Source organism: Bombina bombina, chromosome 9 (assembly GCF_027579735.1).
Source record: "Bombina bombina isolate aBomBom1 chromosome 9, aBomBom1.pri, whole genome shotgun sequence".
Lineage (NCBI taxonomy): Eukaryota > Metazoa > Chordata > Amphibia > Anura > Bombinatoridae > Bombina > Bombina bombina.
The window spans coordinates 60,144,928-60,162,150 of record NC_069507.1 but is presented as its reverse complement, the minus strand read 5'-3'; the positions used below and the strand labels follow the sequence as shown (position 1 = coordinate 60,162,150).

Genomic DNA, 17,223 nt, shown 5'->3' with positions numbered 1-17,223 from the left:
TGGTCCTCTTTGCATATTGTTTCCAAATTCTACAAATTTGATGCTTTTGCCTCAGCTAAGGCCTCTTTTGGGGAGAGGTTCTTTAAGCGGCGGTGCCTTCTGTTTAGGTCCTCCTGCCTTGTTCTCCCTTCCTTTTCATTTCGTGTCCTCTAGCTTGGATATTGGTTCCCACTGGTAATTGGAATTACGTCGTGGATTCTCCATGCCATATGAGAGAAAACAAAATGTATGCTTACCTGATAAATATCTTTCTTTTCGAGCATGGAGAGTCAACGACCCCGCCCTCTTTTTAAATTCTAATTCAGCAGTTTTTTTTTAGTAAACCTCAGGCACCTCTATTCCCTTGTGTTTCTTCTTTTTCCATTTTCCTTCGGGCTGAATGACTGGGGATTATGGGTAAGGGAAGTTACACTTAACAGCTTTACTCGGGTGCTCTTTGCCTCCTCCTGCTGGCCAGGAGTTGAATATCCCACTCGTAATTGGAATGACGTCATGGACTCTCCATGCCTGGAAAGAAAGAAATTTATCAGGTAAGCATATATCTTGTTTTTGTTAGACAAGTAACTTTTGGATATCAGCATGTGTGAACTCTGACCGTACTTTTTAAGACAAAAGTGCTATGTTGAATTATAGTTTATAATGTGACCTTGGTCATAGCTGTCTGTTATATGGACACTGAAATACCTAAAACAAAATAATCTGCACTGTCCCTTCCCCACTTTCTTGCCTTTTTCTGTGATGCGCTGTTGTGCACTGACATGGCTACACGGCTTACATATATACACATGCATGTGCACACCATTAATATTGATTGATTAGTAGGTTAGCTTATAGATTTTAAACAAATCTGCCATTCCCTGGTTTAACCTGTGTATTGTTGGGTTTCTTCTCATTCCAGCTCATGGTCAACTTTATTTGGTCAATATATTTCCTTACAGTAAAGAGTTAATTTTTCTTTCATTCTTTCTTTCGAGGGCTTAGAAATTTCCATATGAGCCTACCTAGGTTTGGCTTTCAACACAGAATACCAAAAATACAAAGCAAATTTCATAATAATAAAAATGTAAAGTTGTTTAAAATTGCATGCCCTGTCTGAATCATGAGTTTAATTTCTCTACCTGGTTTCTTGTTTACAGTTTCTGAACACTTTACTGCCATCTACTGGCTAAGTAGTATAATATCTCAGTTTATCAACCCCTTTGCTGCTGTTTGTATTATTTTCCTAAAAGGGATGTTAAACAGTAAATGTTTGCTAGATATTAGGCATGGGCGATAATTTGTAATTCAGTATTCGTTTAGCAGATCAAAAGATACGTTTTTCCCTTATCTATCTATTCTGCTGAGGACAATTAGAGGCATATATAAAAGAGCCAATAAAAAAGACTGTGCAAACAAAGCTGTGTAAAAACCATTTAACAATCCTATCATTGAAACTAGAATGTGCCTTAGCCTTCAAAAAAAGGATACTAAGAAAACAAAGTAAATTTAATAGTAGAAGTAAATTAGAAAGTTTTTTTTTTTTTAAATTTGGGTTTCTTGTTCCTTTAAAATAATTTGTGGAAACTAAAATTCTCGCCAACCTCTGCTGCCTTTAGACATTTTTTTCTCTGGACACCTTATTCAGCTTTTCACCATTGACCATTTCACCAGCAGACTTGGGGCTAGTCTCCATTGAGGTGGAAAAGTTGGTTATAAATGGAGATAAATATTTACCACCAGTTTCCATAATTTACCACCCCAATGGAAACTAGACCTAGATTGGTTACACACAGTCTTTCATCTAACTAAGATTTGGTTCTCCTCTCATGACAATTTTTTAACATGTTGTCTTACTGTACCCTCCCTCCATTTTACCCATCACAATCTAGCAGGAATCTGTGATGTAGACCTGCATCTTTGTTCCTTTCTCCAAAACCCATTGTATTGTCCAATGCTACCAATATTTACCCCTATAATACAGTAGATTCTGACATATGTAGTACATGTGGCTACTCCAATATCTGTAAACCAAGCATTAAACAAGCAAATAATCCCTACTACCTCCAAAGTTCACTTACATTGCTTAAATGAGCAGTAAAGTCAAAATTAAGGTGTCATGATACAGATAGAGAATGCAGTTGTAAACTCTATAATCTACCTCTATTATTTTGCTTTGTTCGCTTGTTATCCTTTGTTTAAAGGCATTTTTACATATCCATACCAGCAGTGCACTACTGGGAGCTAGCTGCTGATTGGTGGCTTCACATAGGCTGAGGTACTTAACCAGTTCTTCAGTATACACAAGAGAGGAACCGATGGGAGATGCATTGAAACAAACTAAAACATAAAAGTCCATAACATTAACTGGGTTATCTCTAGAGGATATCAGGAAAAAACTGGATAATAAGGTAAATTAAACTCCAGGTCCAGATGGAATACACCCAAGGGTTTTAAGGGAATTTAGAACTGTTATAGACAGATCTCAACTCATCCCCAAGACTGGCTTAAAGCTGATGTGCCACTTTTTAAAAGGGAATCAGGGCTGATCCAGGAATCTATAGAACAGTTAGTCTGACATAGTTAGTGGGCAAGATACTTAAATGGGATTATATTCATGAGTATATTTGTGTAAACAAGACTGAGTCCAAATCAGCATAGTTTTATGAGAAATAGATAATGTCAAACTAATCCTAATTAGATTCTATAAGGAAGGAAGTAAAAAATATTGGTAATGGGAAATCAGTTGATGTGATATACTTAGATTTTGCAAAGGCTTTAGATACATTATCTCATGAGAGATTATTGTACAAAATAAAGGGACTGAGAATATCTGAAAATGTTAATCATGGATAACTAACTGTAAAACACAAGGAGCAACGAGTAGTTGTAAATAGATCATACTCAGATTGGTAGAATAAGAAGGTATGAAGTATGGACCCCCAGAGATCAGTACTGGGCCCTGTTATTTTTAATATTTTTATTAATAAACCAGGATTAAATAGCAACATCTCTATTTTTGCAGATGATACAAAGTTGTTTAAGGTAATTAGGTCAGAGCAGGATGAAATTTATTTGCAAGGAGATTTACAAAAATCTATAGAACGGGCTGGTAAATGGAAAATGAGATTTCATACAGGAAAATGTAAGGTTCTACATTTTGGAAGTAAAAATTTGAAGGCAACCTAATATTTAAATGGGAATATAGGTTGAACTTGATGGACTTCTGTCTTTTTTCAACCTCATTTACTATGTTACTATGTTATTAGACTTCGCAAAACAGAGGAGGAAAGAGATTTGGACGTACTTATAGATAACAAGCTAAAGATGGGTACATAATGCAGGGCAGTGGCTTCTAAGGCTAAAAAGATACTAGCATGTATTAAGAGACATTGATGCAAGGAAGGAAAGCATAATTCTGTCACTATATAAATCCCTGGAAAGACCTCACCTTTAGTATGGAGTGCAGTTCTGGGGACCAATCTAAAAAAAAAAAGACATTGCAGACTTAGAACAAGTTAAGAGAAGGGCCACAAAGCTAATAAGGGGAATGCATGATTTAGACTATGAGGAGAGGCTAGCCATTATATGATTAATTTAAATAAATATATTCAAGGCCCATATACAGAGTTGTCAATGCTCTGTTTATTCCAAGGGAATTGTTTGTGACAAGAGGTCACAATTTAAGGCTGGAGGAAAGGAGATTTAATCTCCAGCAATGTAGATTTTTTTTTTTTCTTTTCTTTTTTTTAATTGTAAGAGCAATCAAATTGTGGGTCTTATTTGCTGTGGCGTAGTCAATGCCAATACCTTAGATACATATAAAATGGGTTAAATGTGTTTCTGGCTTGAAATAGAATTCAGGGATCCAATTGCTTGTGTTAAATGGGTCACCTTTTTTAGTGGAATTCATTTAAGCTCAGTGGGAGCTTCTTTATTGAAAATCAAGTAGGATCTGTAAAGGTTGAACTTGATGGGCTTCTGTCTTCTTTCAACCTCATCTGCTATGTTATAATGCTAAATCATGAAATTAACTGTGTGGGTTTCGTGTCCCTTTAAAGGGACAGTAAAGTCAAAATACAACTTTCATGAATTAAGATAGAACCTGAATTTAAACAACTTTCCAATTTACTTCTATGATCAAATTTGCTTTCTTTTGCTATCCTTTTTGAAGAGTAAAGTTAGGTAGGCTGACAGGAGTTTAGGTCTGTGCACGTCTTTAGCAGTCTATGCAGCAGTCTTTACAACTATGTATAACATTGCTATAAACAATGCTGCAAGCGCTGCTGCGAGATGGCTAGAAAGATGTGCACGCTCCTGAGCTCACCTAGAATTACTCTTTAACAAAGGATAACAAGAGAACTAAGCAAAATTGATAATTGAAGTAAATTAGAAAATTCTTTAAAATGTTACACTCTATCCAATCCATTTCAGTTTAGTTTTAACTTTACTGTCCCTTTTAATGTTACCAGAGGAAAGCATGCATTCAAGCAGGCGTCCTTCACTGTCATTTTATCCTTCAGTCATATGCTTCATATTAACATTATTTGGTCCTGTCTGCCATTAAAGGGGCATAATAATTCAACAATGAAATACACTTTTCTTCTGTTATGTGTGATCAGTCCACGGGTCATCATTACTTCTGGGATATTATCTGCTCCCCTACAGGAAGTGCAAGAGGATTCACCCAGCAGAGTTGCTATATAGCTCCTCCCCTCTACGTCACCTCCAGTCATTCTCTTGCACCCAAAGACTAGATAGGAGGTGTGAGAGGACTATGGTGATTATACTTAGTTTTTATAACTTCAATCAAAAGTTTGTTATTTTACAATAGCACCGGAGCGTGTTATTACCTCTCTGGCAGAGTTTGAAGAAGAATCTACCAGAGTTTTTATTATGATTTTAGCCAGAGTAGTTAAGATCATATTGCTGTTTCTCGGCCATCTGAGGGAGGTAAAAGCTTCAGATCAGGGGACAGCGGGCAGTTGAATCTGCATTGAGGTATGTAGCAGTTTTTATTTTCTGAATGGAATTGATGAGAAAATCCTGCCATACCGTTATAATGACATGTATGTATACTCTACACTTCAGTATTCTGGGGATGGTATTTCACCGGAATTACTCTGTAAAAGTACATTAAACCTTTTAATTGGTATTTTCATGTTAAACGTTTTTGCTGGAATGTAGAATCGTTTGCATTTCTGAGGTACTGAGTGAATAAATATTTGGGCATTATTTTTCCACTTGGCGGTTGCTTGTTTTTATGACAGTTTCGTTTCTCTCTCACTGCTGTGTATGAGGGGGAGGGGCCGTTTTTGGCGCTCTTTGCTACGCATCAAAAATTTCCAGTCAGTTACTCTTGTATTTCTGCATGATCCGGTTCATCTCTAACAGAACTCAGGGGTCTTCAAACTTCTTTGAAGGGAGGTAGATTCTCTCAGCAGAGCTGTGAGACTTATATAGTGACTGTGATTTCAAACTGTTGCTCCGCCATGGAGTTTAAACTTAGTTCTTAACGTTTTACAGGGTGTTCCGTTTGAACCCCTTCATTCCATTGATATAAAATTGTTATCTTGGAAAGTTCTGTTTTTAATGGCTATTTCCTCGGCTCGAAGAGTCTCTGAGTTATCAGCCTTACATTGTGATTCTCCTTATCTGATCTTTCACTCAGACAAGGTAGTTCTGCGTACTAAACCTGGGTTCTTACCTAAGGTAGTCACTAACAGGAATATCAATCAAGAGATTGTTGTTCCATCCTTGTGTCCAAATCCTTCTTCAAAGAAGGAACGTCTTCTACACAATCTGGATGTAGTTCGTGCCCTCAAGTTCTACTTGCAGGCAACTAAGGATTTTCGACAAACGTCTTCCCTGTTTGTCGTGTACTCTGGTCAGAGGAGAGGTCATAAGGCTTCGGCTACCTCTCTCTCCTTCTGGCTTCGTAGCATAATTCGTTTAGCCTATGAGACTGCTGGACAGCAGCCTCCTGAAAGAATTACAGCTCATTCTACTAGAGCTGTGGCTTCCACTTGGGCCTTTAAGAATGAGGCCTCTGTTGAACAGATTTGCAAGGCTGCAACTTGGTCTTCGCTTCATACTTTTTCCAAATTTTACAAATTTGACACTTTTGCTTCTTCGGAGGCTATTTTTGGGAGAAAGGTTCTTCAGGCAGTGGTTCCTTCTGTATAATGAGCCTGCCTATCCCTCCCGTCATCCGTGTACTTTTGCTTTGGTATTGGTATCCCAGAAGTAATGATGACCCGTGGACTGATCACACATAACAGAAGAAAACATAATTTATGCTTACCTGATAAATTCCTTTCTTCTGTTGTGTGATCAGTCCACGGCCCGCCCTGTTTTTTAAGGCAGGTAAATATTTTTTAAATTATACTCCAGTCACCACTACACCCTTGGCTTCTCCTTTCTCGTTGGTCTTTGGTCGAATGACTGGAGGTGACGTAGAGGGGAGGAGCTATATAGCAACTCTGCTGGGTGAATCCTCTTGCACTTCCTGTAGGGGAGCAGATAATATCCCAGAAGTAATGATGACCCGTGGACTGATCACACAACAGAAGAAAGGAATTTATCAGGTAAGCATAAATTATGTTTTTTTTATTATTGAACAAATAAATGTTTGTTGGCTACTACAAGTTTAACCCCATTATAAGTTATCTCTTCAACCCCTCTCTGCTAAATGAAACCATGCATTTAAATGGACATGAAACCCAAAAAATGTATTTCAGATACAACATGCAATTTTTTTTTACAACTTTCTGGTTTATTTCTTTTAAATTTTCTTAATAAAAAAAAGCAGGGTGGTAAGCTCAGGAGCATGCATGTGCCTAGAGCACTATATGGGTGCAAGAATGTTATCCATTTGCAAAAGCACTAGATGGCAGCATTATTTCCTGTCATTTAGTGCTCCAGACAACTACCTAGGTATCTGTTCAATACAGAATACCATGGGAACGAAGAACATTTTATAATAGATGTCAATTGCAAACTTGTTTTTTTTTTCCCTTCTGAATCACAAAATATATTTCTTGGGTTTCATATGCCTTTAATCAATTTGCTGGAGTGAAACACATATGTATAGGCAAGCAATAGTGTTCTAAAAGTGCTGTAATAACTTCCTTCCCCAAGACCCAGTGCAATGATACCACATACCCTTGTCACCCTATTTTTATGTTTGGTCTGAAAACCCCTGTAGTAGTATACAGCAAGATAGCTGCAGAGTGACTAAAATGTGTGCATATTATTCCGGATTATTGTCAAACGTGAAAGTGTTGTAAAAGGTAATAAGATATACACACACAACACACTCTAACAACACACACACACGTACAACACACACGCACTCTCATACAGCGTGTGCGCACACTCTCATACAGCAGGGGCGCGCACACTCTCATACAGCAGGCGCGCGCGCACTCTCATACAGCGGGCGCGCACTCTCATACAGCAGGGGCGCGCACACTCTCATACAGCAGGGGCGCGCACACTCTCATACAGCAGGAGCGCGCACACTCTCATACAGCAGGGGCGCGCGCACTCTCATACTGCAGGCGCGCGCGCACTCTCATACAGCGGGCGCGCGCTCTCATACAGCAGGGGCGCGCACACTCTCATACTGCAGGGGCGCGCACACTCTCATACTGCAGGGGCGCGCACACTCTCATACTGCAGGGGCGCGCACACTCTCATACTGCAGGCGCGCGCACACTCTCATACAGCGGGCGCGCACTCTCATACAGCAGGCGCACACTCGCGCCCACGCACACTCTCATGCAGCACACGTACAGTTTGTAACCCAGTAAACATGGTGTTGCGTCCCAATAATGGGTCCCGATCTGATCCTTGCATTAGAACATTTTTAATGACGTTTTATGTCCCTAGAGCTCCCTAGAATCTAATTTGGGAAAGTTATCACAAAGCCAGTGGTAGTAGCATGATGGATTGTTAGATGTTCTTAGCAGGCTCTGTTACTATGTACAATTTGGGATAAAGTTTGTCTGTATTTTCATTGTGCCTTACAGTACAGAATATGCAGATATAGGGACAGCGTAAGACAATTAAATGAATGATTACCGAAGTAGAGCTACAAAAAGAGATTAAACAGCTCTTCTTCAAATCTTATTTTACTCTCAGATGGTGTATGCCTGTGTACAATCATTGTTTGGAATTTTTAGAAAACAGTTCCCATTACATGTGCCTGTTCAATTCGGCAGTTAATTTATATCTTTTAGGGATCCCTGATAATTATTCCTTGATAATTAAAGCTGATTATTCAGAAAAGATTTAATTCCCCAAAGACAATATTGTGCCTCCGGCTGTCAGCGTTCTCACCTGACCTTCGAGACCCGCTGTGATATAGAGAGGCTCTCTCACCTTCTCTCTTGTTGCCGTGTCAGCTATTGTAAAAAGTCTCCAACATTAGGTGAAGAGGTGAGGCTTTCTTACCTCCTCTGCGTATCAAGACCCTGTAAAGGGGTTGAAACGCGTAGAGGACTATCCTGCTGTTGGAAATTACTCGCTAAACTATTTGTAATAGAATCCTGACAAGGAAGACTGTTGAACTCTGTGTACCTGGTGTACTTAAGAGCAGAGGACCATCTGGACGTATCCGTTAAAATACTTGCGCAAGTAAGTCACCTTGGGATCCGGAAACCGGGTGACGTCATCGACGGAGTTCGAAAGCCGAGATCAGAGGAGAAGCTGCAGTGTCGAGTCAGGTGAGAGAGCCGACAAGGAGACGCAGAGGAGGTAAGAAAGCCTCACCGCTTCACCTAATGTTGGAGACTTTTTACAATAGCTGACACGGCAACAAGAGAGAAGGTGAGAGAGCCTCTCTATATCACAGCTGGTCTCGAAGGTCAGGTGAGAACGCTGACAGCCGGAGGCACAATATTGTCTTTGGGGAATTAAATCTTTCTTCTGTTATGTGTGATCAGTCCACGGGTCATCATTACTTCTGGGATATTATCTGCTCCCCTACAGGAAGTGCAAGAGGATTCACCCAGCAGAGTTGCTATATAGCTCCTCCCCTCTACGTCACCCCCAGTCATTCTCTTGCACCCAAAGACTAGATAGGAGGTGTGAGAGGACTATGGTGATTATACTTAGTTTTTATAACTTCAATCAAAAGTTTGTTATTTTACAATAGCACCGGAGCGTGTTATTACCTCTCTGGCAGAGTTTGAAGAAGAATCTACCAGAGTTTTTATTATGATTTTAGCCGGAGTAGTTAAGATCATATTGCTGTTTCTCGGCCATCTGAGGGAGGTAAAAGCTTCAGATCAGGGGACAGCGGGCAGTTGAATCTGCATTGAGGTATGTAGCAGTTTTTATTTTCTGAATGGAATTGATGAGAAAATCCTGCCATACCGTTATAATGACATGTATGTATACTCTACACTTCAGTATTCTGGGGATGGTATTTCACCGGAATTACTCTGTAAAAGTACATTAAACCTTTTAATTGGTATTTTTCATGTTAAACGTTTTTGCTGGAATGTAGAATCGTTTGCATTTCTGAGGTACTGAGTGAATAAATATTTGGGCATTAATTTTCCACTTGGCGGTTGCTGGTTTTAATTATGACAGTTTCGTTTCTCTCTCACTGCTGTGTATGAGGGGGAGGGGCCGTTTTTGGCGCTCTTTGCTACGCATCAAAAATTTCCAGTCAGTTACTCTTGTATTTTCTGCATGATCCGGTTCATCTCTAACAGAACTCAGGGGTCTTCAAACTTCTTTGAAGGGAGGTAGATTCTCTCAGCAGAGCTGTGAGACTTATATAATGACTGTGATTTAAAACGTTGCAAATTTAATTAGTGTTACTTTGCTAATGGGAACAAACCTTTGCTAAAAGTTGTGTTGTTTTTTAAGATTGATGCTTTAACTGTTTTTTTCAGTTCATTATTTCAACTGTCATTTAATCGTTTAGTGCTTCTTTGAGGCACAATACGTTTTTTGTTAAATAAGATTGTAACCAAGTTGCATGTTTATTGCTAGTGTGTTAAACATGTCTGATTCAGAGGAAGATACCTGTGTCATTTGTTCCAATGCCAAGGTGGAGCCCAATAGAAATTTATGTACTAACTGTATTGATGCTACTTTAAATAAAAGCCAATCTGTACAAATTGAACAAATTTCACCTAACAGCGAGGGGAGAGTTATGCCGACTAACTCGCCTCACGTGTCAGTACCTGCATCTCCCGCCCGGGAGGTGCGTGATATTATGGCGCCTAGTACATCTGGGCAGCCATTACAGATAACATTACAAGATATGGCTACTGTTATGACTGAAGTTTTGGCTAAATTACCAGAACTAAGAGGCAAGCGTGATCACTCTGGGGTGAGAACAGAGTGCGCTGATAATTCTAGGGCCATGTCTGATACTGCGTCACAGCTTGCAGAGCATGAGGACGGAGAGCTTCATTCTGTGGGTGACGGTTCTGATCCAAGCAGATTGGATTCAGATATTTCAAATTTTAAATTTAAATTGGAAAACCTCCGTGTATTACTAGGGGAGGTCTTAGCGGCTCTTAATGATTGTAACACTGTTGCAATACCAGAGAAATTGTGTAGGTTGGATAAATACTTTGCGGTACCGGCGAGTACTGACGTTTTTCCTATACCTAAGAGATTAACTGAAATTGTTACTAAGGAGTGGGATAGACCCGGTGTGCCGTTCTCACCCCCTCCGATATTTAGAAAGATGTTTCCAATAGACGCCACCACACGAGACTTATGGCAAACGGTCCCTAGGGTGGAGGGAGCAGTTTCTACTTTAGCTAAGCGCACCACTATCCCGGTGGAGGATAGCTGTGCTTTTTCAGATCCTATGGATAAGAAATTAGAGGGTTACCTTAAGAAAATGTTTGTTCAACAAGGTTTTATATTACAACCCCTTGCATGCATCGCGCCGATTACGGCTGCGGCAGCATTTTGGATTGAGTCTCTGGAAGAGAACCTTAGTTCAGCTACGCTGGACGACATTACGGACAGGCTTAGAGTCCTTAAACTAGCTAATTCATTCATTTCGGAGGCCGTAGTACATTTAACCAAACTTACGGCTAAGAACTCAGGATTCGCCATTCAGGCACGTAGGGCGCTGTGGCTAAAATCCTGGTCAGCTGATGTAACTTCTAAGTCCAAATTACTTAATATACCTTTCAAGGGGCAAACTTTATTTGGGCCCGGTTTGAAAGAAATTATCGCTGACATTACAGGAGGTAAGGGTCACGCCCTGCCTCAAGACAAAGCCAAAGCTAAGGCTAGACAGTCTAATTTTCGTCCCTTTCGGAATTTCAAAGCAGGAGCAGCACCAACTTCCACTGCACCAAAACAGGAAGGAGCTGTTGCTCGTTACAGACAAGGCTGGAAACCTAACCAGTCCTGGAACAAGGGCAAGCAGGCCAGGAAACCTGCTGCTGCCCCAAAGACAGCATGAACCGAGGGCCCCCGATCCGGGACCGGATCTAGTGGGGGGCAGACTCTCTCTCTTCGCCCAGGCTTGGGCAAGAGATGTTCAGGATCCCTGGGCGCTAGAGATCATATCTCAGGGATACCTTCTAGACTTCAAATTCTCTCCCCCAAGAGGGAGATTTCATCTGTCAAGGTTGTCAACAAACCAGATAAAGAAAGAAGCGTTTCTACGCTGTGTACAAGATCTGTTATTAATGGGAGTGATCCATCCGGTTCCGCGGTCGGAACAAGGACAAGGGTTTTACTCAAACCTGTTTGTGGTTCCCAAAAAAGAGGGAACTTTCAGGCCAATCTTGGATTTAAAGATCCTAAACAAATTCCTAAGAGTTCCATCGTTCAAAATGGAAACTATTCGGACAATCTTACCCATGATCCAAAAGGGTCAGTACATGACCACAGTGGATTTAAAGGATGCTTACCTTCACATACCGATTCACAAAGATCATTACCGGTATCTAAGGTTTGCCTTCTTAGACAGGCATTACCAGTTTGTAGCTCTTCCATTCGGATTGGCTACGGCTCCAAGAATCTTCACAAAGGTTCTGGGTGCCCTTCTGGCGGTACTAAGACCGCGAGGAATTTCGGTAGCTCCGTACCTAGACGACATTCTGATACAAGCTTCAAGCTTTCAAACTGCCAAGTCTCATACAGAGTTAGTTCTGGCATTTCTAAGGTCGCATGGATGGAAAGTGAACGAAAAGAAGAGTTCTCTTTTTCCTCTCACAAGAGTTCCATTCTTAGGGACTCTTATAGATTCTGTGGAAATGAAGATTTATCTGACAGAAGACAGATTAACAAAGCTTCTAAATGCATGCCGTGTCCTTCATTCCATTCAACTCCCGTCAGTAGCTCAATGCATGGAGGTGATCGGCTTAATGGTAGCAGCAATGGACATAGTTCCCTTTGCACGTCTACATCTCAGACCGCTGCAATTGTGCATGCTAAGTCAGTGGAATGGGGATTACTCAGACTTGTCCCCTACTCTGAATCTGGATCAAGAGACCAGAAACTCTCTTCTATGGTGGCTTTCTCGGCCACATCTGTCCAGGGGGATGCCATTCAGCAGGCCGGACTGGACAATTGTAACAACAGACGCCAGCCTATTAGGTTGGGGCGCTGTCTGGAATTCTCTGAAGGCTCAGGGACAATGGAGTCAGGAGGAAAGTCTCCTACCAATAAACATTCTGGAATTGAGAGCAGTTCTCAATGCCCTTCTGACTTGGCCCCAGTTAAAAACTCGGGGTTTCATCAGGTTTCAGTCGGACAACATCACGACTGTAGCGTACATCAACCATCAAGGAGGGACAAGAAGCTCCCTAGCAATGATGGAAGTATCAAAGATAATTCGCTGGGCAGAGTCTCACTCTTGCCACCTGTCAGCAATCCACATCCCGGGAGTGGAGAACTGGGAGGCGGATTTCTTGAGTCGCCAGACTTTTCATCCGGGGGAGTGGGAACTTCATCCGGAGGTCTTTGCCCAAATACTTCGACGTTGGGGCAAACCAGAGATAGATCTCATGGCGTCTCGCCAGAACGCCAAACTTCCTCGCTACGGATCCAGATCCAGGGATCCGGGAGCGGTTCTGATAGATGCTTTGACAGCACCTTGGAACTTCGGGATGGCTTATGTGTTTCCACCCTTCCCGCTGCTTCCTCGATTGATTGCCAAAATCAAACAGGAGAGAGCATCAGTGATTCTAATAGCACCTGCATGGCCACGCAGGACTTGGTATGCAGATCTAGTGGACATGTCATCCTGTCCGCCTTGGTCTCTACCTCTAAGACAGGACCTTCTGATACAGGGTCCATTCAAACATCAAAATCTAACTTCTCTGAAGCTGACTGCTTGGAAATTGAACGCTTGATTTTATCAAAACGTGGTTTTTCTGAGTCGGTTATTGATAGCCTGATACAGGCTAGGAAGCCTGTTACCAGAAAGATTTACCATAAGATATGGCGTAAATACCTATACTGGTGTGAATCCAAAGATTACTCCTGGAGTAAGGTTAGGATTCCTAGGATATTGTCCTTTCTACAAGAAGGTTTAGAAAAGGGTTTATCGGCTAGCTCATTAAAGGGACAGATCTCAGCTCTGTCCATCTTGTTACACAAGCGTCTGTCAGAAAATCCAGACGTCCAGGCATTTTGTCAGGCTTTAGCTAGGATCAAGCCTGTGTTTAAAACTGTTGCTCCGCCATGGAGTTTAAACTTAGTTCTTAACGTTTTACAGGGTGTTCCGTTTGAACCCCTTCATTCCATTGATATAAAATTGTTATCTTGGAAAGTTCTGTTTTTAATGGCTATTTCCTCGGCTCGAAGAGTCTCTGAGTTATCAGCCTTACATTGTGATTCTCCTTATCTGATCTTTCACTCAGACAAGGTAGTTCTGCGTACTAAACCTGGGTTCTTACCTAAGGTAGTCACTAACAGGAATATCAATCAAGAGATTCTTGTTCCATCCTTGTGTCCAAATCCTTCTTCAAAGAAGGAACGTCTTCTACACAATCTGGATGTAGTTCGTGCCCTCAAGTTCTACTTGCAGGCAACTAAGGATTTTCGACAAACGTCTTCCCTGTTTGTCGTGTACTCTGGTCAGAGGAGAGGTCATAAGGCTTCGGCTACCTCTCTCTCCTTCTGGCTTCGTAGCATAATTCGTTTAGCCTATGAGACTGCTGGACAGCAGCCTCCTGAAAGAATTACAGCTCATTCTACTAGAGCTGTGGCTTCCACTTGGGCCTTTAAGAATGAGGCCTCTGTTGAACAGATTTGCAAGGCTGCAACTTGGTCTTCGCTTCATACTTTTTCCAAATTTTTCAAATTTGACACTTTTGCTTCTTCGGAGGCTATTTTTGGGAGAAAGGTTCTTCAGGCAGTGGTTCCTTCTGTATAATGGGCCTACCTATCCCTCCCGTCATCCGTGTACTTTTGCTTTGGTATTGGTATCCCAGAAGTAATGATGACCCGTGGACTGATCACACATAACAGAAGAAAACATAATTTATGCTTACCTGATAAATTCCTTTCTTCTGTTGTGTGATCAGTCCACGGCCCGCCCTGTTTTTTAAGGCAGGTAAATATTTTTTAAATTATACTCCAGTCACCACTACACCCTTGGCTTCTCCTTTCTCGTTGGTCTTTGGTCGAATGACTGGAGGTGACGTAGAGGGGAGGAGCTATATAGCAACTCTGCTGGGTGAATCCTCTTGCACTTCCTGTAGGGGAGCAGATAATATCCCAGAAGTAATGATGACCCGTGGACTGATCACACAACAGAAGAAAGGAATTTATCAGGTAAGCATAAATTATGTTTTTCTGAATAACTAGCTTTAATTATCAAGGAATAATTCTCAGGGATCCCTGAAAGATATAAATTAACTGCCGAATTGAACAGGCACATGTAATGGGAACTGTTTTCTAAAAATTCCAAGCATTGGACATTATTGGGATACTTTTTAGGTTTAAGTTTTCAGAGTCTATTAGGCTCATATTTATTTGCCTAAACATATACGATTGGAATAGTGAAGTATATATGGAAGTGTGAATGGTATTTTAGCTATTGTTTTAGTGGATGTGTTTTTGAGGATTGTATTTTAAATAAACAATTGTTATTATTTATACCTTGCTATCATCACTTTAGTAGTGTTTTACAGATATAAAGGTTTATATATATATATATATATATATATATATATATATATATTTCCTGCAGATTTAAGCGCCTACTATACCTATTGTTCTATTTATTTGATATTCTACTATCTAGGGAGGAGGTAGTTAATTTAGTTAGGCTTAGTAGGATCAGTTTAGCGCTTTACCCTACCACCTTTAATAGATTACAATCATCGTTGTTGTTTTTGTTTTTTTGAATGACAGAAAATAGGATGCACAAACGTTACAGATAATGTTGGACGCTACCCTGCAGTCATCGAGTTTGGGAAGTATGAAATCCAGACATGGTATTCCTCGCCTTACCCACAGGAATATGCAAGGTGAGGACACGTTGAACATCTCTGTTTGATATAAGACTTATTCCACAATACAAATTATTCATACCTTAAATACTAAGGATTGTTTTTCATTCTTAAGAAGGTTTTATTTTGTCTTATATCAGCTATATTCTGTTTATGAAAGAGTGCAGTTGTGAATTACCCATTTTGTCTAGTCCTTTTCCTATCCTTAAATTCCTTAACGTTCATTGAAGGTTTGACAAATCTCCAGCCATTGCCACATGCTGAAGGACAGAAAGTGAAAATGGACTTGACAGTAACGAATTCTGGAAATGTACATTTTCACAAAACATTTTTGCTAGATGTAGTGGAGATGTAAAGGCAAGAAGCTGATGAGAACTTGTGTTCAGAGTTGCTGCAGAAACACCCTTTGAAATGGTCTGAACCCTATTTCTCAACCCCTATTTAGAGGTTGATTTCTACTGCTGCCTTTTATTTATGTAGTGTTTATATATCCACTACTACAGTATTGACATTTTTAACAGAGATGGCAGTTTCAACAGGCAACGGCTATTTCAAATAACAGTATTAAAAGAAAAGAGCTATTTGTAAACAATTTAATACATCCCAGCAGGTAAAATGTAATCAGGTTAAAGGGACACCCCGCTCCTTTTAAGTAGGTAAAATATTAGTTGGGATAACATTTACTGTACTTCACAAATAATTTTAAAATGTACAAAATGAAAATATTTAGAGAAAAAAAACATTTTGTACAACTATAAAATCCATATTAGAAATGCATTTTTTTCAACTATATGTAAAAATATCTAGATATATTATTAATATTGTTGAGCTAGGTACTAATAACCTTAATCAAAATATATCTAAAGCGGGGTTTATATTTTTGGTGTGGATGATGATGGTAAAATAAATTCTTTTATAGAACTAGGATATTGTTCCCTCTATTTACCATATAGCATTAGCGGGTTTCCCATATGTTTATTTGCTATATTTGTCTCAGGTTACCAAAGCTTTACCTGTGTGAGTTCTGTCTGAAATACATGAAGAGTAAGACCATTCTTCTGCGCCACTTAAAGAAATGTGGTTGGTTCCACCCTCCTGCCAATGAAATCTACCGCAAGGATGATCTCTCTGTGTTTGAGGTACGTAAATACTTGTAAATCGTCTGTGCTGGGATATAACAGATGTTCCCTAGAGTAACTGAACAAGTATAGTAGTTACTTTGTGAATATACATAAAGTAGCTATGTTCTAACCAAAATGTCTGTTGAATATAGAATTTACTGATTGAATGACTTTTGCTGCTCCTTTATCAGGTGGATGGAAACATCAGCAAAATCTTTTGCCAAAACCTGTGTTTACTGGCCAAGCTCTTCTTAGACCACAAGACGCTGTATTATGATGTGGAACCGTTCCTGTTCTATGTCCTCACCAAGAATGACAACAAGGGCTGTCACCTGGTTGGGTATTTTTCCAAGGTATTTATAGGGAAACTTACATTTTCAGCACAGAACACCACACCTTTTATTAATCCATGTTGCCATGCATGATCCAGTATGGCTAGTGTTTTACTTTAAAGGGACAGTAAAATAATTTGAAACAACTTTTTTTTTTTTCCCTTTTCCAAATTTGTTTAGTTCTCTTTGTATCCTTTGTTGAAGAGCGTACCTAGTTAGGCTCAGGAACAGCAATCCACTACAGGGAGTTGCTGGTGATTGGTGGCTGTACATATACGCCTCATATTATTGGCTTACCCGATGTGTTCAGCTATCCCCCAGTAGTGCATTGCTGCTTTT

The 17,223-nt window shown here is 40.2% G+C and overlaps 1 protein-coding gene across 3 annotated transcripts in view; it reads left to right on the top strand.

Moving 5' to 3' along the window:
- KAT6B (lysine acetyltransferase 6B) overlaps nt 1–17,223 on the top strand; it is a 290,388-nt gene that overhangs the window by 216,051 nt on the left and 57,114 nt on the right. For all 3 annotated transcript variants that reach the window (XM_053692145.1, XM_053692144.1, XM_053692146.1), the window contains 3 exons: nt 15,334–15,449; nt 16,429–16,570; nt 16,744–16,905. In XM_053692145.1, coding sequence (XP_053548120.1) covers nt 15,334–15,449; nt 16,429–16,570; nt 16,744–16,905 — 420 coding nt within the window. The remainder of the gene's footprint in view (nt 1–15,333; nt 15,450–16,428; nt 16,571–16,743; nt 16,906–17,223) is intronic.